A 25,807-nucleotide genomic window follows, 5' to 3' on the forward strand; every position below is an offset into this window, starting at 1 on the left:
GCCATTATCCATGGTGTTAAGAAACTCTTCCTTCCCAGGCTGGAAGATCCAGCTGTATCTTCTTCAAATTAAGGCGTGGGGGCGTGGTTGCGGGAGATCCGTGGAAGAAGAAAGGGAAATAACCCACATGAAACAAGACTGAAGTTAAATTCAAACCACATGCACCGCAGCCCCATGCCATGCGGGCCTCTGCTGCCTCCTGTGGGTGTTTGGAGGAAGTGCAGTTACTGGAGTTCCAACTTCCTCACTCAAGCCAGAAGACTCGATCCTGGTACTGAAATCAGGGAGAAAGGTCAAACTGTCCACCCCCCATCTCCGGGCATGACCTCACTTATCCCCCTTCCTCAGGGAGCCTGGTGAGGAGTTTAGAGTCCATCTGTACCTTCCCTCCTCCCCCATTTGTTTACAGGGGAAGAAGCTGAATCCCAGAGTGGGGAGCAACTTGACTAAAGTCACAGAGCAAGTCAATCAACAGATATGCATGGTGCACCTGTTGTATGTCAGGGACACAGCTGTAAACGTAGAGAGATCTGGTCTCTGCTTTTATGGACATTATCCAGGGGACAGAATAGAGAACACAGCCCATAACCACCTAATTCAAGTTACTCTAGGCCTGGTCCAACTCCTCATTTATGTTTTCTGTGACCCTGGTGAAGTCACACAACTCCTCTGATATGCTGATTATGTGGGGTCAGACCCTAGCTTTGCGAAATTCCAGCCAGTTTTGCCACATCCAACTTCATAACCTCAGACAAGTTGCTTCACTTCTCCTAGCTCTTTGTTTCCTCACCCGTAAGATGGCAAGTTCTTTACCTCTGAGCCACCAGGGAAGCCCGTAAAATGGCAGTAATAGTAATATGTAACTCAGAATTGGTGTGAGGATTACATGAGATAATACATAAGAAACAGTGCCTCACTGAACATGACTTGGAAGTAAAAGTCCCCACCAAGGGTATACGGAGTGCATGACATTCCCTGAGATGAGGAGTCAGGAGTACAGTGGGTGGGGTGTCCCTTCTGGGCTGAAAGGTGGGCAGAGTGGTTGAGCTGCCAGAAGCTGGGCCTGAGCCCCAGCATAGAGAGTGAGAGCTGCCCCCTCAATCCTTTCAGCCATCAGAGGTGGTTTCTGGAAGGGTGGGGAGATTTTCTAGTGCTACAGAGGTTGGGGTCCCAGATGGACCCCTCTGGACCAACAGTGAAATCTGTATCTGTGCAGAAATCATCCTCTTACTTCATCCCTCCCATCAGGACATTAAGGACCCTGGGTTCTTATCCCAGCTCTGCCACTTACTGACTCCATAACTATGACTTCTTCACTTCTCTGGGCCTGCTTTCTCAGCTAGGTGGCTCTTACTCGGAATCTTTTGCACAATCACAGTCAGGTAGTAGCCGGGCTGGACTCACCTTGAAGTCATGCTCATTCACAAATCTGGCAGTTTCTGCTGGTATTTGAGTCGGACCTCATCAGCTGTCAGCTGGGGTAGCCTGCACATGGCCTCTGCATGTGACCTGGGCTTCCTTACAACATGGTGCTGGGCTGTAAGAATGAGTGACTCGAGAGCAAGGTAGAAGAGCATGGCATGGGTATGGCCTAGCTTTGTTTTTGCTTTTTTTTAAGATTTTTTTTTTTTTTAATGAGGAGCATTTTTTAAAAGTCTTTATTGAATTTGTTTCAATATTGCTTCTGTTTTATATTTTGGTTTTTTGGCTATGAGGCATGTGGGGTCTTAGCTCCCCGACCAGGGATTGAACTGGCATTCTCTGCATCAGAAGGTGACATCTTAATCACTGGACCACCAGGGACGTCCCTGGCCTCGCTTTGGATGTCACGTAATATCCCTTCTGCTGTACTCTGTTGGTTGGGGCAGTCACAAAGGTCCACCCAAGGGTAGGGAGCATAAACCTCATCACTCTATAGGAAGAGTGTCAGTGCCACATTGTAAGAAGACCATGTGTCATGGAAGATACTGTGATAGCTATCTGAAAAGTGCAAGCTACCACACGCCCCTGGACTGCTTATGAGGATACAATGAGACAGTGATGTAAAGTACTTCTCCCATGCCTGGCACATGGTGAATGCTCAGCTATAGCTGTTTTTGGTTTTTATCGATGTGGCCCCTTCACTTTCCACCTCTGCCAAGAACCATAGGGATCACCACCCACAGAGGTGCTGTGCAGTCACGTGGCCGCAGAAGACCACTGACAGGGACGCACAGACACATGCATGAGCCTGCACAGTTGAAACACGTATCGTGTCTCTCACAATCCCACCTCCAAGTGCACACTGTCTGACCTAAGTGGGGCAGTGACCCTGTGGCAGGAAGGACCTGAGGCTCCTTAGGCCCTTGATCTCTCCCCTTCCTGTTCTCAAAGCACATTCCCCAGAATTCTGGGGCCCATCCAGAGCAGCCAGTCCCGAGGGAGTCCTGTGGCTTGGATACTGCCCTTGCAGCTGCCTGAGGCCTGGGAACTCTGTGGAGCCTTGAGAGGCTCCTCCTCCCAGAAGGGAGGGTCTGTAAGGGACAGGCTGTGACGTGGGAAGGGATGGATGATGGGAGGAAGAGGGAAGGGGTCTCAAACAGGAACAGATGGAGAGACCGAGGCCCCAAGAGGGAAAAGAGTCTTGCTCAAGGTCATATTACCTGGTTGAACCAGGATTTGAGCCCAAACTATCTGGCTTCACTGTTTGCACTCCTAATTGCTATGCCCAGAAATCCCTCTTTTGGAACTTTCATTGATGAACCTGAGGACCTGAGAAGGATAGCAGCCATCAGTGAAATGGATAGCCCATTAGGTTGGGAACATCCAGTACTAACTCCATGCCCATGGACATTGGTGGGTCAGGAACGCAGACAGTCCATCTGGGCCATTAGCCAGGGCTCAGTTCCCAGGGAAGAGGCGCCTCTGTGATCCCAGCATTGCCTGTGGATGGACAGCATTTTGTTTTCTACCAATTCTGACCTGGGTCAGGAGAATGTGTCATTGTCTCAGTACAGATGAGGCTGCAGAAAGGCAATTCAGGCAACTAGGGCACCAGGGAAGCAGGTGAGCCTCAGGGGAAATGGAGGGGGCTCTTCCCAGGGGAGGTGGTGGTTTAAGAGCATGGGCCCTGAAAGCATCCACCCAGGCTCCACTCCTTACCGTGTAGGTGACTTCCCTGAGTCTCAGGTCCCCTGTTTGTAAAATGCAGGGATAACAGTATCGAAACCCTTGATGTAGGACTGCCATGGGGATCAAAAGAGCCAGGGCTTGGAAAGCAGGGGTGGGGTGCCTGGCACCTGAAGAGTGTTTAAATAGCATTAGTGGTGGTTAAGATTCTAAGATTATGGAGTTCCCAGTGTTCTGATTTGAGCAGCTCTGGGGCCCAGACACTCTGCTGGTAAATAATTATGTGTCTGTGCTCATGTGAAAGGCTGGAGACCCCTTTCGGCCTGCAAGAGCCTGATGGGACCCACCACCTCTGAACCTGCATTGTACTTGTCATTTTTGTTTTCAAGTTCCTATCTTCCCACACAGACTGTGGTGCCCAATAGGGCACAGACTTTTTTTCTTACTTTTTTTCTTTTTCTTCTTTTTTTCTCTAAGTCCCACGCAGCACCGTGCTTGATACCTGGAAGGTACTCAATAAATATTTGTTAAACTGTCAACAAATGAATAAAATAAAAACTCAGTTAACTTCTCATCCATTGGATCTTGTGTCTGTGTGTCCGTTTGTGCTCATTTGTCATCAATTCATCCTTCTGTTCTTCCACTCATTTATTTATTCATCCATCATCAATCCATCCTGTTATTTTTTCAGCCATTACCCATTAGCCATCCATTTGTCCATCTATATGTCCTTTTTCATCACTGGTCCCCCAGTTGGTCCAGCTTACATGGCCCTAGGTGGGCTAGAGGTCTTGCAGGTGATTTTGGTGGGGTTCAGGGTGGGAGTGTGTCCAGAGTCAGGCTGGCAAGTTAAACTTCCCTCAGAGCTGGGGAAGTGGTCACAGACTAGGTCGGGGTCGGGAGGATTGGTGTCGCCCCGGGCTGGCAGGGGTGCCCAGCTGGCCTCCTGGAGTGAGGCGGTGGTCTCATGGATCAGAGCCCTTTCCTGCCTCTGGGGAGGGTGGTGTATGGGGTGTGGTGGGCTTTAGGGTATGAAGAGAGGGGCTAGATGGGCCTTTACCAACTACCTGAACAATTAAACAAAAACTCTTCTGAGCCAGAGTCGCTTGAAACAACTGCAGATACCCAAAAGGAAAAGAAATCTGTGCCTGAAATGGGAACTCAGAGGAGCTCCAACAGAATCCAAGCTGCCCAGGGGTGTCTTCAGCCTCCACCCCAGCTGACTGGACTCTGAGGAGCTCTGATATCTGTGCTGTTGTAGGGGAGATGCCTGGACACCCTGATGCAGCAGCTCTGCACTCCTGTTCCTTCTCTCAGCTTCCCTCATCTCCCCACCCCCACTAGCCCCTGTGTTGCCACGGCAATCGACTTGGATCTAATTAGCCGTCTTTAATGAAGCAGCCACAGCACGCAGTGCCATGCTGTTAGCACCAGGCTTCACCCCGCTCTCCAGGTCGGGGGCCTCTGGTGAACTCTGCCTTCTGGGCACCCACTTGCCTCTGGATCTCTTGACTTTGGGACCTGCCTGGCTCCTCCAGGAAGCCCTCCCTGAATACCCCTCACCCCCCATTTCTTGAGGCATGAGTGAATCCCTCTGTTGAGCCCTGTGTGTTGCCTGGGAGCCCCTGGGTGCCAGCCAGAATGGATTCATCTCTGCAGGGCCTGGTCTTGCTGGAGTGAGGGAGGGAATGAATGCAACTCACTAACAAGCCCCAGCTCTGCACTGCCTCCCAGCCACTTAGAGGAAATAAGGCCTAGGTCATATAGCTGGAGAGAGGGTCAAATAGAGAAGGAGGTGTTCAGAGAGCCAAATGTGGAATTAAGTAGCTACAGTGATCAAGCAATGGGCCTGGGGTGAGGCCTTCGGACCACCGGCCCTTTTACTCATGTGGGTTTAGCTTTGGGACCTAGCTGTTTGGACTGGTGTCCATCGTCCTTGCTCAAACCATCACTCAGTTAACTGGTCTGGCTGTTCCCAACCTTCCCCCCAATGTTATGAGCCCAAGAGGAGGAGGAAGAGGAGCAGGCCCTGCCCCTAGGGAAGTCCACAGTCCATGTCACTCAGCAGATGACAAGTGGGGAGACTCACTGGTCCCAAACCAGAGGCAGAAGAGGGCTTGGGCTCTCCCAGAGCCTCCTTGGGTGGTGTCAGGGAGGCTGAGAATGCACATTTCTAACACAGCCCCAGGAGTTGCACAGGGATGCACTTTGAGAACCACTGCTATAGAGGAACCAGGAAGGGAGTTCATGCAGAGCCCCCACTCTTGCCTGCATTCGTTCTTTCATTCAGCAGACTGGCTCAAGATTTGCTCAGGGTGGGGCTCTCATGAGAGGCAGAAGAGACAGATGGGTTCATCGGTGGTTCTCTCATTATGAAGGGCAGACTTAGCAAGCACCCATCAGGTGTCAGGCTCCGCCCCCTAGCACAGCCTCTGGGAGTACCCTCCACCTCTGGGTAGTTAGTGCTCACTGTTCTGGGACCCCTGCCAGGTGCAGGTCACACCGGTCTTCTCGTGCAACTTTCTCGGAATTCCCTATGCCTATTTTCATTGTTGGCTACGTGGGGTTGGTCTGTTGGGGAGTTAAAATTTTAGTGTTGGATATCTGGGGACTCTGAAGATGCTACTACTGGCCAAGGGTGTGGGGTGTGGACTCACCTTAGTTGAGGGCCAAACAGGCGAATGGGGAGGCAGTGGGGCAGAGCAGGATAGGAGGCTGCAAGGGCCGGCAGGAAGGGTTGAGCCTGTGCCGTGGGGATGCCAGGAAAGTTTCATGAGCTGGGACCTGCATGGGCTCTTTGCCTCTAGGTGGTGACTGCTTGGTGTGTGGGGAGAAGGGAGGAGGAAGAATTGCTGGATTTATTGTTTCATTAGCCAGCATCTACGTGCAGAGGGCTATGGCTTATGAAAGGGTCGTGTGCCCTGCCCTCAAGGAACTTACAGTCTCTTGGGAAGAGAGGAGCATCAAACTAGCTCAAATGTATAATTTTAAACTGTAATACCTGGTTAAGAAAAACTGAGGCTCTTTGAAAGCATAGAGCAGCTGCACCTGACCTAATCAGAGGTTCAGGGAACGTTTCCCTGAGGTGACATTTGCACTACGACTAGTCTTAATCACGATGGTGTGATCACTCACCTAGAGCCAGACATCCTGGAATGTGAAGTCAAGTGGGCCTTAGAAAGCATCACTACGAACAAAGCTAGTGGAGGTGATGGAATTCCAGTTGAGCTATTTCAAGCTTCAAAGGTGGTGCTGTGAAAGTGCTGCACTCGATATGCCAGCAAATTTGGAAAACTCAGCAGTGGCCACAGGACTGGAAAAGGTCAGTTTTCGTTCCAATCCCAAAGAAAGGCAATGCCAAAGAGTGCTCAAACTACCGCACAATTGCACTCATCTCACACGCTAGTAAAGTAATGCTCAAAATTCTCAAAGCCAGGCTTCAGCAGTACGTGAACCGTGAACTTCCAGATGTTCAAGCTGGTTTTAGAAAAGGCAGAGGAACCAGAGATCAAATTGCCAATATCCGCTGGATCATCGAAAAAGCAAGAGAGTTCCAGAAAAACATCTATTTCTGCTTTATTGACTATGCCAAAGCCTTTGACTGTGTGGATCACAATAAACTGTGGAAAATTCTGAAAGAAATGGGAATACCAGACCATCTGACTTGTCTCTTGAGAAGCCTGTATGCAGGTCAGGAAGCAGCAGTTAGAACTGGACATGGAACAACAGACTGGTTCCAAATAGGCAAGGGAGTACGTCAAGGCTGTATATTGTCACCCTGCTTATTTAACTTATATGCAGAGTACATCATGAGAAACGCTGGGCTGGAAGAAACACAAGCTGGAATCAAGATTGCCGGGAGAAATATCAATAACCTCAGATATGCGGATGACACCACCCTTATGGCAGAAAGTGAAGAAGAACTAAAGAGCCTCTTGATGAAGGTGAAGGAGGAGAGTGAAAAAGTTGGCTTAAAGCTCAACGTTCAGAAAACTAAGATCATGGCATCTGGTCCCATCACTCCATGGGAAATAGATGGGGAAACAGTGGAAACAGTGTCAGACTTTACTTTTTTGGGCTCCAGAATCACTGCCGGTGGTGACTGCAGCCATGAAATTAAAAGACGCTTACTCCTTGGAAGGAAGGTTATGGCCAACCTAGATAGCATGTTTAAAAGCAGAGACATTACTTTGCCAACAAAAGTCCGTCTAGTCAAGGCTATGGTTTTTCCAGTGGTCATGTATGGATGTGAGAGTTGGACGGTGAAGAAAGCTGAGCGCCGCAGAATTGATGCTTTTGAACTGTGGTGTTGGAGAAGACTCTTGAGAGTCCCTTGGACTGCAAGGAGATCCAATCAATCCATCCTAAAAGAGATCAATCCTGGGTGTTCATTGGAAGGTCTGATGTTGAAGCTGAAGCTCCAATACTTTGGCCACCTCATGCGAAGGGTTGACTCATTGGAAAAGACCCTAATGCTGGGTAGGATTGGGGGCGGGAGGAGAAGGGGACGACAGAGGATGAGATGGTTGGATGGCATCACCGACTCGATGAACATGGGTTTGGGTAGACTCCGGGAGTTGGTGATGGACAGAGAGGCCTGGCGTGCTGCAATTCATGGGGTCGCAGAGAGTCGGACACGACTGAGCGACTGAACTGAACTGAACTGAGTCTTAAAGGAAAAGAAAAGGCACTTGTAGAGACTTTCCTGGTAGTCCAGTGGCTAAGACTTCACGCTCCCAATCCAGGGGACCTGGGTTCGATCCCTAGTTGGTGAACTAGACCCCCCATGCTGCAACTAAGAGTTTTCCTGTGGCAACTAAGACCTGGTGCAGCCAAAGAAATTTGAAAAAAGAAAAGCACTTGTAGGAGAGAAAAGAGACATGGGCCAGGGCCCTGGGGCAGGAGGGAGCCTGGTTTGTTTCTCGCAGTTAAGACAGAAGTGGCAGGAGAAGGGGCTTTCAAGCATGGGGGAACTGTGGGAACTGGGACTGGTTTGGTGATGGGATCAGAAGTTCTCCACTGTGCAGGAAACCCAGAGGGAACCAGGTTTGGGGAGGGAATCTGTTAGGAGTGTGGTGAGTGTGGCAGCCTTCAGTACACTAGGGAATTATGAGTTCCCCAGGCATCTGCAGGGTACATCAGAGCCCCATGGTGAGGTAGAAACTGTGTACAAAACCAAGCTCACGTGTGCCCCTCATGATTAAATCAGCCTGGAATAGGTTTGGGCACCACTTGGTATTTAGGGAACAGTTCCTGAGGATCCCGCCAGGAGGCATCCTGGAGGACAGTCTGGTTGGAGGGGGGGAGGCGGTGCCTATAAATGCCTGAGCCCCCTACCCCTGGGGGGTAGTGGGATGGGGTGGAGAGGAATAGAACTGGAAGCCTCTCGGACTGTCTCAAGCACAGGACACAGGTCTACTGGGTGGAGCAGGTGTAGGAGTGACTCAGGGTAGGCCCTTTCCCTGGTAGTCCCCTCCGTGGTCCAAGTGCTCTGTCCCTGGATGTAGGACAGCAGCAATTTCCAGGGATGTGTATGTGTGCACATCTCTAAATTTGTGTGCCTATTTGTGCCTGGTTATAGTTGCATGAACACGGAAGCATGTGTGGCTGCGTGCAGCACTGGGTCGGTTTCACATGTGTGTCAGGGTTCAGGTCTGTATGGGACTATGTTGTTGTGTGTGTCCTTGGCTCTGACCCACGCGTGTATACTAATCGAGGACCGAGGGCAGGCATCCATGTATGTGGGCTGGTTCGATGTGGGCATTTGCCTGCCCCTGCGTGTGCTTCCGTGCATACAGGTGTGGAAAAAAAGTGTACTTGCCTTTGTCCGCGGGTGTGCGCAGACTTGTGTCCACAGAGGGAGATAGGCCTGCAGGCGGAGGCCGCCGTGTGGCGAAGCTGCGGGGGCGAGGTGGGGCGCCTTTGGTGTGTTGGGGGTGAGGGGCCCGAGTGGAGGGGGCGGGGTGGCCCGGGGGCGGGGGACTCCCTCCTCCCCTCTCCGCTGCCGGCGGCGCCGCGCGGGGCTCGCCGGGCTCACTTGCCCAGCGGAGGAGGCAACAGCGCCGCCGCGGGCCGGGCCGCCATCAGATCGCCGCTGGAACTGATACCGCGCGACCGCCGCCGCGGCCCGGCTGAGCCCCGCCGAGGGAGCTTCGGTGGGAGAGAGGGAGGAGGCCCGTCGACTCCCGGCGCCCCCGCCCCGGCGGCGGCGGCGGCGGCGGCGGTGGGCCGGCCGCATGCTACAGATGGTGAAGACCCTGGCCCAGTTCACCATCGCGCTGGAAGACATGCGCGATCTGGGCCCGGCCGCCGCCTCCGGGGAGCCCGCCGGGGGAAGCAACAGCGCTGACCCTGAGGAGCCCGGGGAGGCCCAGGTACGGGGGAGGGGGAGGGGCAATGGGGGACCTGGGCCAAGGCTTAGAAGTCTGGCGCCCCGGACTGGGGGAGACACGAGCAGAGATGATGGGGCCCAGCAGCCTCCTGGTTGTGGGGATGGGGACTCAGTGATCAGTGATGGTGGCAGGGAGATGGAGGGTGTGTGAGAAGTCCTGGCAGGGGTGGTGTGGCTGGCAAGATGCCGAGGTTTAGTGCCACCAGAATGCAAACTAGGGATGGCAGAAGGGCTGGCAAGCTCAGCTGGGTAGCAGGCCTGCACCCTGAGACCCAGCAGTGCTTGGCAATCCTGTACTGGGCGCTGATACAGGTCAGCCTGGAGGCTGAGGCTGTCACCTGGGTCCACAGGCTCAGGGAGAGGAGGTTTTTCCAGCCTCTGTCTCAGGATGAACGTATGTGCTGGGGGGTAAGGGGTGGTCAGTTTTGCTCCCCTCCTTGCCATCCTCTCCCTGGAGTCACTGGGCCTGGGAGGTGTCATGCTGGGGTGGCAGTGATGGTGTCCCCATTCCTGGCTCAGTGTGTGTTCCCCTGCGGGGGAGGGGAGGCTTCCACCCGCTGTCTCTGCTTTGTGTGTCTCTCTGGGCCTGGACTCTGATTGTCCCGCTCTCCTGGTTTCCAGTGGGGGCTGTGGTTTTGTCCTCCTCCCTATGCCGTATTGTGTGTATCTCTAAGGACCTGGGTGCATTTTTTCTCTTTGCGGGGTGTCTGGCCTTTCCGGCTTCTCTCTGTACACATGTCTCTGTCTTCACGCCACATATGTAGGAGTCTCGGGCTTTGGGTCATGATGTCCCAGTTATACTGGTCGAGAGGTCCCCCGCCCCTCTGTCCTCCTGCTGTATCTTTTGGGCCCCACGTCCCCTCCCCCTTCAGTGCCCTGTGTAGTGAAGGTCTGGGGTTAGGGCTGCTTAGGGGTGAGAGGCTCTGGGGGAGGCTGGGCCTACAGGGCTGTCCCACCCAGAACAGGTGTGCCTGCTGATCTGGTTGACAGCTGCACTGCCTGTCCCCTGCTTCCCCTGGCCCCCACCCCCACCGATACTCACACCCGTGTCTGGGCACGTGCGGAAGGGGCGCTCAAAGCAGTGACAGGGAGCTGGCCTTGTTTTCCGTACCTCTACCTGACAGCTGAGTGACGGCCCGCTGTGCTTTTGAGCAGGGAGGAGGCTGGAAAGGCGGCTGTTGCAGCGTCAGCCTCCCTGCATGAGTTACTAACCCCAGCTCTGGGCCATCAGGCCCAGCACCCGCCCTACCTCCCTCAGGAGGCCTCCCTGTCCATGACCCTCACTGCTGGGTCTGGCAGCTTGGGCTGGGGAAGTGGTGGGGGAGGGGGCTGTGCCACCCAGGGCCAAGTCTGGCCTGATCCTACAGTCGGAGCTCCCTATCCAGCAAGGAGATGGATGTAGATAAACAACCTTGCCGAGACACAGTGAGGATGGACCTTAAAGACCCAGTGTTTGCAAAGAGCTGCCCTGCTCCCCAGGTCCTCACTTTCCCAGCACTGGGAGGGAGGTGTTATTTGTTCCATTTCATAGAGGAAAATATAGAAGTCCAGGCGGTTAGGTGACCACCCATGGTCACACAGCTGGGAGGGGCCAGGCTGGGGGACCCTGTGGCTCATGGCTGGCTGGGCAGTCTGAGTGAGAACTCCGAGTTCTTGGGCCCTAAGACTCAGCATGAGGTGGCTGAAGAAACTGTTACCCACTCTGCCAGTCACTGGCTGTGTGACCTCCGACAAATCAGGCCACTTCTCTGACTTGACTTCCTCACCTGTGTATTGGAGATGACAAGTCTTGTCATAGAGCTGTGAGTGTGAGGCTGAAGTGAGGCCACGTCTGTGACACGCTGAGGTGTTTCCCTGCGGGAGGTTGGGCATCCGGGCCTTTCCTTGGGAGGCCCTTCTGGCCCTGATGCCCTCCCTCCCAAGCTTTCATCCTAGAGTGGCCTAGCTGGTGCTGCCTCCTACTGGAAGCTGCCCTGGTTTTTTTTAAGCCCTCAGAAGCACTGAGCATAGGTGGTCTGGCTGTAGCTGGAGGCTCTGAGACAGAATCCAGTGCCTTCTTACCCATCAGAGCACAGTGCTGAGGAGCGGGCAAGCCAGCCTCTTCCCCTCCCCCTAGGCGGTGCCGTTCATACCCCCACCCCTGAGTTCCTAGCATAGAAGCCTACTTTTTAAAGTATGCCTTGTTGTAGTACAGGCTTGGGGGACAGGCCTGACCTCTAAGTTCCTGAGTCAAAGGGAGGGGGAACCTGAGGTGTCTACGAGTAGAGGGGTGAGCAGTGGCTGAATCAGGCCAACTGGGCAAGCCCATTGCTTAGGCCGCTCAGCAGACACAGACCGTGGGCACAGTAGTGGTCAGCCCTGCTCCACCGGCTGAGTCCCAACCCTGAGAGGCTCCCGGGGTGGGGACTAGAGGGAGACCACAGACACAGACACCCACCATGGCATTGTCACACATGAAAAGCATCCACACGGACTGGCAGGCCTTCATGGCTGGAGCCCAAGCTTCTGCTGAGGCCAAGCTGAGGACTGACTGGGAAGGAGAGTGGAGAGGGGAGAATAAGCCCTAGAGATCTGGGGCCCAGCGGAGTTGGGACTTGGCTTAGGACCACTCCAGGAGCTTGGAGGAAACCTCAAGTGGAGTCCTTGCCTGGGGAGGGAAGCTCTTAGAGCTGTGTCATTTGGGAAGGCTTCCTGGAGGAGGAGTGGGCCAGAGGCATAGGAACTGGTGGCAAGGGACAGGGAAGCTGAGTCCCAGGGTGGATCACAGAGAGGGCATCCCTAAACTGACTTCCAGAAAAACCTTGCCAGAGAACAGGGACTGCCCTGTCAGGAATGTGCACCTTGTCCTTGAGGGTGTGCATGCGGAGTCTCCATAATGCAGATCATCAGAGCCTTGGAATGGAGATATCGCTGTCTGGATCTCCTTAAAATGGGAAGAATAATCACACATACCTCACAGGATGATCAGAAGGAGAAAATAGTGCACGACATTTAGAATAGTGCCTGGCATGGAGTAAGGCTCAGTTAACCTCTTTTACTGAGTGAACCAGGACCCAGCCTTGTCTGAGAGGGGCTGAGCCCTGCCCCTGCCTTGCTGCATGACATTTAGCACTACCCTTGCCTCTCTGGGCCACCTTTTCTTTATTGTAGCAGGAGGTGACAGTTTTGACTTTCTGGGATGATGTGAAGCCCAAGGTAGGGTCTGATCCCACAGTACTCAGCCCAGGGGTGGGGTTTTCAGAGTTGGCAGCTGGAGTAGGGGTGGCCTGAAGCCATTGCCCTTTGCAAATGTGAGAAGCTATTGATTTTCTTGAGTCCTTTTCAGGAGTCTAGCAGGGGAGCCAAGAAGTAAACAGGAGATCTCCAGAGCTGCCAATAGCCCTGGAGAGGGGAGCAGAGGGATGAGAGTTGAGGAGCACAGTCTGGGGAGGCAGGCGTGTGAGTTGCAGGGAGAGGTACTGCCTGCAGGGGGAGCATGTGAGCACAGACCTGGTAGAGTGGAGGTCCAAGGTGCTTTGGGGAGGACAGACGTTGAAGACCTAGGAGAGGGCGTGGATGGGCTCTCTGGGCCCGTGTGACTACAGGTGGAGCGTGTGAGAGGAACAAGGCACTGCTCACCCTCTGCCTTCTGTCTCCCAGGATATGCGGAAGCACGTGACCATGACCTTGCTGGACACAGAGCAGTCATATGTGGAGTCACTGCGCACCCTGATGCAGGTGAGACTTGGGGTGGTCTGGGTCCCTGAATGCAGCCATTTTGAGTCTAGGTGGCTGTTGGACATGTGGGAACACTGGGGACCAACGTTAGAGAGGAATGACCCTGGAGCATACCACCTATCTATGGACGAAGCTCCCTCCAGGGCAAGAGAGAAAACAGAGGGGCCGTAACGAGGCCAGACTGGGGCACCCAGGGCAGATGCTCCCTACTGACCTTCCACCTCTCCTGGCAGTGCTGGGTCTGAGCGTAGATCTGTGAACCCCCTATGGTACCACCCTGCCCCGCCCCCACCTTCACTTCATTCATTGACTGGAAAAATGTTGGTTGAATGGAATTAAATGTTAGCATGCGCTATGTGCCAGGCCCTGTTCCAGGTGCAGGAAACACCAGGACAAATAAGAGACAAGCCTCTGCTGCAGGAATTGACAGTCCTGCTAGGGACACAGTTGAATATATGGGCTCTTAAGGTATCAGGTTGGGGTGGGGGGCACCTGGGAGGTAAAAGGTCAAGGAATTTTCCCTGGAGGAGGTGCTGGCTTCCTTCTGCCCTGTCTTCTCAGCAGCAGGAACAGCAGGTGCAAGGTCGAGTAAGGAGAGACCTGGCCATTTCAGGAGTCCATGTGGCCAGCACAGAGCACAGGGGTCAGTCCTGTGGTGATGCTGAGGGAGCCAGCAGAGCTCACGTGGTAGGGACCCTCAGTACCAGGAGGACAATTTGGACTCTACCAAGGGTCCTAGAACTATTGAAAGGCTTTGAGCAGGGGCTGTGTGTAGTTTGACTCATGCTTTATAAAGTCTATCTGACTGCTGGGAGGAGGGTAGCAGAAGAGGAGGCCAGGGCCACTGAGGCCAGGCAAGGGAGGAGAGGCCACCACCCGGGGGGAGACTGCAGAGAGGGCAGTTGGGGACAGATATTTAGGAAGTGGACCGATCGAGCCAGACATGGTAACTGGCTGGCCGTGGGGCAAGATGGGGAAGCCCAGGATGGTGGCCTGGGCTCAGGCCTAGGTGACTAAGGCACTAAAGGAGCCCTCTGTGAAAAAAGGGGGTGAGATGGTAAGTTGAGGTTCAGATGTGGGGGTCTGAAAAGCCCAGGGTCTGGAGCCCAGGATAGTGAGTGTGGGTCTGAGCTAAATTGGGACCTGGTGGACACAACTGGGGACAGATTTTCTCAAACCACCTAGGCAGAGCAAGAGCGAAGGGTGGAAGGGAGAGCCTGGGGAAACATCCCAAGGATTCATTCATTCACTCAACAAATCCACCACAGAGCAGGCAGTGTTCTCTGGAGGGTTCAGCAGTGAATGTGAGTGATGAGGTCCTGTCTCCTGGAGCTCACAGTCTGTGGCAGAGACTGACAGTAACCAGACAGACTATGCGTGAGGACACATGGTGATGTAAAAGTGCATGGAGAGTATTTTTAAAACAGAATATTGTTTAGCCAAAAAGGAAGTTCTGACACATGCTACAGCAAGTTCTTGGACATTATGCCAGTGAATTCAGCAGGTCACAAAAGGACAAATACTGAATGATTCCACTTATATGGGGTACCTAGAATGGCCAACCAAATTCATAAAGACAGAAAGTAGAATGGGACTGCTGGTGGCTGGGGAGGGGAACATGGGGAGTTGGTATTTAGTGGGTACTGAGTTTCAGTCAGGGAAGATGAAAAAAAGTTCCAGAGATGAATGGTGGTGATAGTCCATAACATGAATGTGCTTTATGGGTACATAATGTGCAATATGGGTATACTGAACCAGTCACTTAAAAATGATTAAAATGGCAAATTTTATGCTCTCTCTCTCTCTCTCTCTATATATATATATATTGCACGACAAAAATACATTGTTTATATATGTGTGTGTGTGTTTGCATTTTTTAAGATGCATAGAGTGGTGAGAACACAGAATGGGGGTCTGCCCTGGTGTTGGGGGCCAGGGTATGGAGTGTTTAGCTGAGACCTGACATGTAGGTAGGATTTAAGCAAGGGAAGAGCTTGGAGGGACTTGTTCCAGGTGAAGGGCACAGCAGGAACAGGGCTGGGTGGCTGGAGGAAACTTAGAACAACTAGGAATAGGGAGGTGGCCAGTGTGGCTGCTGGGCAAGGAGCTGGCCTTTATTGTGAGCACAAGGAAGTCACAGGAGGGGCACAACCGGAATTCCATCTTTACGAGGTGTCCCTGGCTGCCAGGCAGGAATAGATGTGCAGGGGTCTCGGGGCGCCCTTGGTTGTCCCCTAAGTGGGAGTCAAAGGCGTGGGAATCAGTCCAGGGGTTTAGTCACTTGCTCCCTTCTGGGTGATACCTAGCCTAATAATCTCACTCCTCTGAGCCTCCGTGTTTTTGTTCTGCAAATATAACTAATTATACCCTCCTCTCAGTGTGAAGATTAAAAGGTGATGGGGTGAGCGTGCCTCTCTACCTCTGAATCTCCGGGCTGCCAGGCTGCACACGTGGAGGCTTGCAGGGCCTGTGAGTGGAAGAGCTAAGGGAGAATTGTGCTGAGGATACCAGTTGAGAATGTTGAGTGGGGAAGGGTGCAAGCAGGAAAGACAGTGTCAGCTGAGACCAGCTGTCACTTGATGCAGCCCTGGTGTGTTTGAAGGACTGAGGTCCCGCCCAGGGGTCCGGAGCACAGCTCTGGAGCCAGGCCACCGGTGATGAAACTTGGCACTACCTCCTGACCAGCCATATGATCTGGAGCAAGTTATATATCCAGTCTCTGCCTCTGTTTCCTCATCTGTTGAGTGGGAATAATAATAAGACCTGTGTCAGGTGCAGATTACAAGATGCATGTATAATTTAACATACTGCCTGGCAATTCAGCCTGCATGCGTGCATGTGTGTGTGTGTGTGTGTGTGTGTATCTATAAAAATCACCTTTAATCCTTGTATTAACCTTGTGAGGCAGATATTATAATAATACAATGCTCTTCCTCATCTGAGGAAATGAAGGCTCAAAGAGGAAGAAACCTGCCAAGAGTCATCTATCTATTACATGAAATCCTAGTCTGTTTGGGCTGCTATAGTAAAAATTCCATTGATAGAGTAACCTAAACAAATAGAAATTTACTTCTCATGGTTTTGGAAGCAGGGAAGAACAAGATCAAAGTGCTGGCAGATTAAGTGCAGATGAGGACTGACTTCCTGGTCTATAGACAGCTGTCTTTTCACTGTGTCTTCTGTGGTGGAAGGGCTGAGGGAACTCTCTTTCAAAGGGCACAAATCCCATTCATGAGAGCTCCACCCTCATGACCTGCTCACCTGCCAAAGGCCCCACCCCCAAATACCACCACATCAGGGCTTACGTTTCAACATATGACTTCTGGAGGGACACATTCAGACCATAGCAAGCAGTAATACTAAGAGCTAACATTTATTGGGTGCTTAATATGTGTGCTTTATAGAAGTTAATTATATAAACCTCACTATAGACCCCTATTTTACAGATGAGGAAACTGATCACAGAGAGGTAAAGCAACTCATTCAGGTTCACAGTGGGAACGAGTGCCATAGCCTGGTTTGAATCCCTATTAGTCTCACTCTAGGGTAGAGATTGGACTCTACAGCCCTGGTGATCCCTCGCAGTGACTGCTGCCACTCAAGTTGATTTGTATTATTCCTGAGGGCCAGGAGTTCACAATGAAGGAAGAAGTTAAATGCCAAGGTTAACAGCCAGAAAGAGGTGGGATTTGAACCCAGGTCCTAAGGGTGCACCCTTTCCTCAGTGTCACCATCACTCTTTGAGTCTTTCTTCAACCTACAAATTCCCAGCTAACAACACTGCTTTCCCTGACCGACTGCTCTGTCTTATTTCCCACTGCACTTACTACCTTCTAATACACTGTGTAATAATTTTGTCATTTAGGGTACTGTTATCTCCCTCCTTCCACTAATTGTCAGATGCACAAGCACGGGGACTTTTGTCTGCCCACAGATGCAGCTCATGCTTAGAAAGCAGGACACACAGTAGTTGCTCAGCAAGTATGTGGTGGGTGAGTGCAGATGTTGGCTCCTAGCAGGTTCTGCATCGAGTTCCCTGTCTCTGTTTATTCTTACCTCCAACTGGTGTGCAGGCTTCTGTGTGAGGCGCTAGGACCCAGAAGTGAGCGGTTTAACTCCTACTCCTTGGGCAACAGACCCTGGCAGAGATCCTGCAGGGGCTCAGACTAGCCTAGGAGCTGCGAAAGGCTGCATGTGTACTGTCACCCCCGCCCCCTCCGCCTTTCCAGAATCTCAAACCAGGCAAGAGGATTCTGTTGAGCTTTACTTTCTAAAACTTGTTATAGAACAAGCTAGGTTTTTTTTTTTTAATGTTTGATGTAAATTTTATTGCAGCATTTCATATACTTTTTCAAGCAGCCTAGTTTCTTTGGCTTGTAGTTACAGTTTAGGCCAATAGAGGGCAACATCTACATGAGCCACCAGCCACTGAGCAGGGCTATTCAAGCTCAAGAAATACCTCTGAATGCACATTTGAAGTGAAAAATGGGAGTTTTAGTCATTAATTGACCAGAAGATCTGAAAACAGTGTTTCGGATACTGTCAAATAAGCCTTCAATAACTTTCCATATACCCCTCCGGACCTCTTTCTGCTTTATTTACCCCACAGCAATTAAGGTCTTTTAATTTACCACAGGATATCTGCACGTAATTGATTCTAAGACACATTCTTCACATTTTACCATCTCTGAAATCCAGGTTCATCCCATAGTTGATGGCCTATAATGACTTAATTGACAGCATTTTTTTTTTTGAGGTAAATAAGAGTAATGATGCATCTTAGATTCAGTGACGTGGTTTTTATTTATTTATATATTTAATTTGTGTGTTTCATCTGATTATATTGTAAGCTCGATCTGGGCAGGGATTTTGGCCTTTCTTGTTCACTGCTGTCTCCCAGTTTTAGAATAGTACCTGGCACATAGTAAATGCTCAATAAAATATTTGCTGAATTAGTGTGTGGAATCTCCCAGGAGCCCAGTCTTCTTGCTTTCCTCACTCTAAGCTCTGTTCATTCACGCATCCAACAAATCTTTCCTGACACCCCTCACCGCCAACTTGTGCCAGACCCTGGCTGCTGAGTGAGGGTCGTGGGGCTAGATCTTCCCATCTCCCTCCTGGAGCTCCCAGTTTAATGAGGGAGATCTGGAGGCAGGGCCACTGAGCAGCAGGCCGAAGTGATTTTGTGTATACCTGGGCCAGTGGGTTGGGGTGCCATCTCTCTGAGGGGACTGGCACCGACCCTGTCCCCCCCCCCAGGGCTATATGCAGCCACTGAAGCAGCCGGAGAACTCCTTGCTCTGTGACCCGTCACTGGTGGATGAGATTTTCAACCAGATCCCGGAGCTCTTGGAGCACCATGAGCAGTTCCTGGAGCAGGTGCGGCACTGTGTGCAGAACTGGCATGCCCAGCAGAAGGTGGGAGACCTGCTTGTCCAGTCGGTGAGTGGCCCTGCTGTCCACTGCTATACCCCCCACACCATGTCCCTGCCTCTCCTAGGAGAGACCGGATGCGGCCTTGGACCCCAGCCCCACCTCCGAGACGGACTCTGATCCCTGATCCAACCCCTAGAACTTGACCAGACACTGGCACTGACCCCAGATCCTGGACTGACCTTGACACTGCCCAACCCCACAGCTTGGCTGGACTCTGGTGTGGATCCCAACCCCAGCTAGACACGGACCCTGACCTTGGACCCAGCCCCAGTTGCTGACAGTTTCCCTGGTAGCTCAGTTGGTAAAGAATCTGCCTGCAATGCAGGAGACCCAGGTTCGATCCCTGGATGGGGAAGATCCCCTGGAGAAGGAAATAGCAACCCACTCTAATATTCTTGCCTGGAAAATCCCATGGACAGAGAAGCCTGGCAGGCTACAGTCCATGGGATCGCAAAGAGTCGGACACGACTAAACCCCCAAACCAATTGCTGACACTGACCTGACCCTAGTATTGACCCTGAGCGGCCACCGACTATGACCCAGACCTCAAATGGATGCTGGTACTGACTTCAACCCCTACTTTAACCTGAATGTAAACAGTTGTCCTGGTCCTGACCCTGGACTTGGGCTTGATGCTGACACCGGTCTAGTCTTGACTAGCTCTTTTCTCCATCAGGTGTTTTAATAATAATGGCTATTTGGCACTTATTATGTGCTAGGTATTCTAAATTCAGTATATATATCAATGACACTAAGGAGGTAGCTGTGATTGATTATTCCCAAGTTTAAAGCTAATGACTCTGGGAATTCCCTGGCCGTCCATTGGTTAAGACTCCATGCTTTTACTGCTGAGGGCCTGAGTTTAAGCACTCATCCAAGAAGTAAGATCCTGCAAGCTGTGTGGGGCGAGGCCAAAAAAAAAAAACCCCACAATCAAAAAATAAAGTTGATGACTCTGCCAAGTGGAGAGAGAAAATAACCTGATCAAAGTGACAATAACGGACTTCCCTGGTGGTCCAGTGTCTAAGACCCCATGCTTCCAATATAGGGGGCCCGGGTCAATCCCTGGTCAGGGAACTAGATCCTGCATGTTGCAACCATGACCCAGTGCAGCCAAATAAATAAATGAATGATATTTTTAAAAAAAATCACAGTAAGTGGTAGAGGACTCAACCAACCTGGTTCCAGCACCCATGCTCTACCCCACCCCTTGTCCCTTTCACCACAGACAAGACTTCCACCTGTGAGCTTTTTAAAATCCTGCAGTAGTGATTGAGACCTTAGGAAAGGCATTGGCTTCAGAATTTAAAAAGGACTGTAAAAGTGAAACTAATAAACATTCAACTAAATGTCTGCAAAACATAACATGCCATTTTCTTTAATTGTTAAATTTAGTATTCATTTACATGAGTTTAATTACATTTGAAAAAATTTCAGTTACATTTTATTTTGCCAGAATTCCAAAAAAAGCACGATGATGAATGAGAAATCATAGCGAAACACAAACTAAATGCTTACTCAGAGCCAAATAATTTCAAAAATAAAACTCTAAAACTCCTTCCAGAAAATTCTGCTAGTAGAAAACACCTTATCTATTTCTATGGGATGTGGGTATGTTTGCATGTGTTTGTGATGTGGTGGGGTGGGCCTTGGGCTTACTAAGAAGGTCTTGGAAGGTGCCTGCTGACCTGGAAACTGATGTAAGAGGAACCTTGGATTGGTGGTGGTAGGACCCCAGCTTGAGTGCTGACATCTCCAGTCTATCGCAGCCCTCAGTGTCACTGGGTTTATCCCCTCCCTGTCTGGACCTTGATGTTAATCAAGGGTAGCAGTGGAAGCCCTGGTCCCCACGGAGGGGTCAGCGTGGGATGTCCTGTCCCAGGACTGGGGGGAGTTCAGGGGAGGCTGTCTTTATCCCTGAGCTGCTTCAGCCTCTGCCCTGCAGCACATCTGATGGGGGTTGGGGATTGGCATCAAGAACCTAGAAACATGGATTTGGAGACCCAGAGGGGACCAGAAACACCACCACAGGTCCCCTAGTCCTTCCATGGTGCAGCTGAGACAGGTACTGGGGTGTCCTAATGCCCAGCCAGGGCTTCTGCTGAGAATGTCCACATTGAGCCCCATCATCAGGTGTTAGCCACCGGGCAGACCATACTGGGAGGGATGGGAGCACCTACTCCTTGGAGCTGGCAGATTTGCCTTGGGTGGTCAGGGAAGCCAGAGGCCAGGTATAGTTCCAGGCTGAGCCCTCTTCAGGGTAGGAGTGCTTCCTGGAGGTGGCAGAACTGGAGCTCTGCCTTGCCAGGGTGGATAAGATTTGGATGGGGGAGAGGCCTTCCTGGTGAAGGGAATTACATGAGCAAAAGCCAAGCAGCAGGAACAAGTTTGTGTCACTCGACTGACAGCAAGGAGGGAGACCTGCCTGATTGGAGACCAGAGGATGGAAGTGCCCCGTTGGGAGGGAGAGAGCCTGGTCTGAGTGCACATGTGTGTCTGCATGCACATGCACATGCCTAATCACACAGTCATACATATGACATGCACAGACACCGCAGTAGTAGCACATGCCCGATCCCTTAGAGAGTGTGTCATTTTCAGATGGAGAGAAGAGATAGGTGTTGGCTCGTGAATCAGTGGAAACTGGCCAGGGTGAGGTGGGCAGGGGACACCCTGAGGGTCCCCAACCTGCCTCTTCACCCACAGTTCTCCAAGGACATCCTGGTCAACATCTACTCTGCCTACATCGATAACTTTCTCAATGCGAAGGACGCCGTGCGTGTGGCTAAGGAGGCGAGGCCTGCCTTTCTCAAGTTTCTGGAGGTACCAGGGCCGGGCAGGGGGATGGAGGCCACCCTTCTTGGGCCAGCTTTGGGGGTCCCAGGATCCCCCAGCCTGGACACCAGAGCCCTAGCTTGTCGGTTAGTGTCTCCCCTCAGAGCTGGAGGGGCTCACCAGGGACCTGCCTGTCCCTGGACATTTCCATCTTTGCTTGTCATGCCTCACTTGGGTGTCCATCCACCCTGTTTCAGCAAAGCATGCGTGAGAACAAGGAGAAGCAAGCACTGTCCGACCTCATGATCAAGCCTGTGCAGCGGATCCCACGCTACGAACTTCTGGTGAAGGTGGGCATGAGGCTGGGTGGGCAGGAGGGCATGGGGCTGGGTGGGCAGGTGAGCAAAGCCTGGAGGCATGTGGGGATGCAGAGGGCTCTTTGGCCCCCACCTAGTGGAGCCACAGGGGCCAGATAGGAAAGAAAGTCCTCTCTAGAGTCTACCCACAGTCTCTTCTGTTCCAGCAGTCACTGTGGGGTCCCAGAGCCTGACAGGGGTGGCTAAACAGGGGTTTACCGCTCATTCCCACCCAGGACCTCCTGAAGCATACACCTGAGGACCACCCGGACTACCCTCTCCTGCTGGATGCGCAGCGGAACATCAAGCAGGTGGCCGAGCGCATCAACAAGGGTGTGCGGAGTGCCGAGGAGGCAGAGCGGCACGCCCGCGTGCTGCAGGAGATTGAGGCCCACATCGAGGGCATGGAGGATGTGAGTGCCGTCCCGCCCGGCTCCACCCATGACTTTGTCTGCATCTGTGGTCACCTGGAACCATGGTCGTGGCTGCAGTGTGTTTGCATCCGTGTCGGTTTGCATCTGTGTCCTCCCCCATGTCTGTTTCTGGCCATATGTTCCATGGCCTGATGACACAGCATCGAGAGGATGGACGATGTGTTGCTTCTACTGACTTGGCCCACAAGTGGGGCCAAGGGTCACTGGGGTCTGGGGAGGGGAAAGGATTCATAATGAGCCTTCAGGACACCTTGTCCCTCCTGCCCCACAGCTCCAGGCCCCTCTGCGGCGGTTCCTGAGGCAGGAGATGGTCATTGAAGTGGTAAGAAGTGTCCCATTGTCTGCCCACCTGTCCCCACCTCCCTGCTTGGTTACCTTCTCTGCTCACAGCTGCTGCCCTCTGGCCTCCTGCTCTTCCACCCCAGCAGCAGCCCAGGGTCAAGTCCCAATTTGCCTCTGGGCATCTGGAGGGCCCTCCCATCCCTCGGCCTGGTTGTTCCCCTTGGGCACGGTGGGCAGGAGGGAGGGCCTCTGGGCCTGAATCCTGTCTCGGGCCCCACAGAAGGCAGTAGGTGGCAAGAAGGACCGGTCCCTCTTCCTGTTCACGGACCTCATCGTCTGCACCACCCTGAAGCGGAAGTCGGGCTCCCTGCGGCGCAGCTCCATGAGCCTGTGAGTGGCCAGGGTGCTTGAGGCCGTTGTCCCTCTCTGGGCCCACTCCCCTGCCTTGGCCAGAGCACCCCCGTTGCTCCCCACAGGTACACGGCAGCTAGTGTCATCGACACGGCCAGCAAGTACAAGCTGCTGTGGAAGCTGCCGCTGGACGACGCGGACATCATCAAAGGTTGGGCTGGCTCGGGCCCACTGGGGGTGCTGGGTATTAGGGGGTCTTCCTCTGAGAAGCCCACCTGGAGGATTTGAGCCATGGCTAGGTTGGCTGGCTGTGCACCTGCTCTTCTGTTTTCGGGCCTCACTTTTCCATCCTGTCCAGGGGTGCTGGCATGCAGGATCCAGTTTGTGTCCCACGGAGCCAGACCAACCACATTCTGACTGGGCAGGGGCCTGCCATGGACTGGCAGGTGGACTGGGACTGCGGTGCTGCAGGGAGCACAGACACACCCGTAGCGGTTGATTAACTGCACAGATGCATTTATGCACCTCACCTTAGATAATGGCGCACTGTTCTGGTCCAGCAGTTTGGTGCCTGGGGAACAGACACACTCAACTCAGGCCAATCAAAAAGCTGGCTAGAATGATCCTTTTGTTTGGAGCTGAGGCAGCTTCAAAGAGCCGCTCCTCCTGCTGTGTGAACGTGTTCCCCCCACCCCTACCCCACCTGCCGCCCCCTCTGTGCCAGTTCTCCTCGCTGCTCTCAGCTTTCTCCGCCTCCTCGGAACTCCCGTGATCCATCAAGGCCTTGTCTGCGTCGTGGCCTTTCACCCTCAGCTCTCAGCCCCAGTTGCTCCAGGAGGTGGAGTCCACCCTCCTGAGTAGGGTGGTCATGTGGTGGTAAGGGCACCTCAGGACCGGCCGGCAGGTCAGGTCAGACCCAGTGAGGCAGGGGCTCACTCAGCCCCTTGGTGAACTCAGGCCTGCCCCACAATGGCCCCTACGTAGGAAGGCAAGCTGATTATTGGTCCAGTTCATCTCTTCTCACTAGAGAACAGGCCAGTGGATAAAATGAGTACCTCTAGGTGAGGTGTCTACTCCTGGTCCAGTCAGCTATGGCCAGAGAGGGGCATAGGGAAGAAAGAGGGGTGGTAGAGGGTTGTGGGGGGACAGTTTCCCTCGGAAGGAGCAGATGTCCTCAGGCCTCTCTTGTCTAGTCCACTCCACTGCTGTCTACTCAGCCCATTTGTGGGCCACTGGTCTGGGGCGTTCGCCCCTAGCCAGGCAGTGTGGAGTGTGCAGGATGCTGAGCTGGTCTGTGGGGCCAGTACTTGGCAGTGATCAAGTATGAGACAGGACCAGGGAAATCTAGGTCATCAGCCCTTTGCCCCCTCCTTTGTCGGGGGGAGTTGAGTCCCTGGGTCAGCACATTTGACTGCCTGAGGCTCTGCCTGCCCAGCTGACTTCCCCTGTGGGAGACTGCACCACCACAGCGGCCCAGCATCCACTGGAGTCTGCATAACCTGGGAGCTGTCTACTGTTTGTTCATTGTGCTCTTCCAGGGAGTTCTCCAAGGGACGACACCCTGTGGCCGGTGGCTGTGAATCAGGCCCAGTCCCCTGCTCTTGGGCTTGGAGTTTCTCTCCAAGCTGCCCATTAACTTTGGGGTTAATGCTAACCTGTGGTCCGGCAGTTTACAAGCTCTCAGTTTGTCAGGCTGCTCCCTGCACCCAACTGCAAGTTGGGAGGGGAGGGGAGGAGTGTCTGTCCATGCCTGACCTTGTCTGTCTCTGGATCTGCCCATGGCCTCCCTCTGTCCCCACTAGGGGCATCTCAAGCTGCCAATCGAGAGAACATCCAGAAGGCGATCAGCCGCCTGGATGAGGACCTGACCACCCTGGGCCAGATGAGCAAGCTCTCGGAGAGCCTCGGTTTCCCCCACCAGGTCTGCGTCTTCTGCCTGAGATTCCCTCGCCCCGTCTGAGGGAGAGAGAACAGCCTTGTCGTTTGCCTGAGGGCGAGGACATCCCTGTCATTTATCTGAGGGGGAGAGTACAGCCTCATCCCGTCTCTGAAGGAAGTCGTGTTCCAGGCCTGCGGGTTGGAGACCCAGCTGCATCCCCAGCTGAGGGAGGCGGGAGGGCCCACCATGTCTGTGCGGGATCCAGGCTACCTCTTAGTCTCTGGGAAATAGAGTCCTGTTTTCTGTCTGAGGGAAGAGGCAGATGCCCAGTCCCATACCCAGGGCAGGAGTAGGCTGAGCGGGGAAGTGAGGCCCTGAGGCCTGGACCCTCATCCCTGCAGAGCCTGGATGATGCGCTGCGGGACCTCTCGGCTGCCATGCACCGGGACTTGTCGGAGAAGCAGGCCCTGTGCTACGCGCTTTCCTTCCCTCCTACCAAGCTGGAGCTGTGCACCACGAGGCCCGAGGGCACTGACTCCTTCATCTTTGAGTTTCCCCACCCTGATGCCCGGCTTGGCTTCGAGCAGGCCTTTGATGAGGCCAAGAGGAAACTGGGTAAGCCAGGGCCCAGGCCGGTGCCCTCCTCCCAGAGCCTTCAAGCAGTGGACAGCACCCTGCGGCTGCGTGCGACATCAGGAGCCAGAAATCTCATGACTGCCGTGTCCTGTGTTTCCATCCCTGCCAGTGGAAGGGAGGACTGAGACTTCTGTAGAGAAATATAGGACTTCCCCAGGGTTGGGAAGATCCCCTGGAGAAGGGAACAACTACCCACTCCAGTATTCTGGCCACACACACACACACACACACACACACACACACAGCAGGCCTAGATCAACAACTACCCACTCCAGTATTCTGGCCACACACACACACACACACACACACACACACACACACACACACACAGCAGGCCTAGATCAGGGAGCACTGTTGATCGGGTAGAAAATCCTTAGAGATCTCTGGGTCTACCTCTCACATTGAACAGATGGGAAAATTGAGGCCAAGGACAAGCAGGACA

General features: G+C 53.0%; 1 protein-coding gene and 1 non-coding gene across 2 annotated transcripts in view; both read left to right on the top strand.

Annotated features, from left to right (window-relative positions):
• Positions 1-25,807, top strand: part of ARHGEF17 (Rho guanine nucleotide exchange factor 17) — a 60,185-nt gene that overhangs the window by 27,225 nt on the left and 7,153 nt on the right. The window contains exons 2-11 of the mRNA XM_081539527.1: positions 13,139-13,216; positions 18,476-18,658; positions 21,359-21,475; positions 21,685-21,777; positions 22,020-22,196; positions 22,489-22,539; positions 22,780-22,889; positions 22,976-23,061; positions 24,653-24,771; positions 25,131-25,344. Of these exons, the coding sequence (XP_081395653.1) occupies positions 13,139-13,216; positions 18,476-18,658; positions 21,359-21,475; positions 21,685-21,777; positions 22,020-22,196; positions 22,489-22,539; positions 22,780-22,889; positions 22,976-23,061; positions 24,653-24,771; positions 25,131-25,344 (1,228 nt within the window). The remainder of the gene's footprint in view (positions 1-13,138; positions 13,217-18,475; positions 18,659-21,358; positions 21,476-21,684; positions 21,778-22,019; positions 22,197-22,488; positions 22,540-22,779; positions 22,890-22,975; positions 23,062-24,652; positions 24,772-25,130; positions 25,345-25,807) is intronic.
• On the top strand, positions 18,936-19,007 carry TRNAC-GCA (transfer RNA cysteine (anticodon GCA)). The gene has a single exon. It is a non-coding gene; the product is annotated as a tRNA-Cys (tRNA).

This window comes from Giraffa tippelskirchi, chromosome 11, assembly GCF_054371585.1.
Source record: "Giraffa tippelskirchi isolate mGirTip1 chromosome 11, T2T-mGirTip1v1.2.pri, whole genome shotgun sequence".
Classification (NCBI taxonomy): domain Eukaryota; kingdom Metazoa; phylum Chordata; class Mammalia; order Artiodactyla; family Giraffidae; genus Giraffa; species Giraffa tippelskirchi.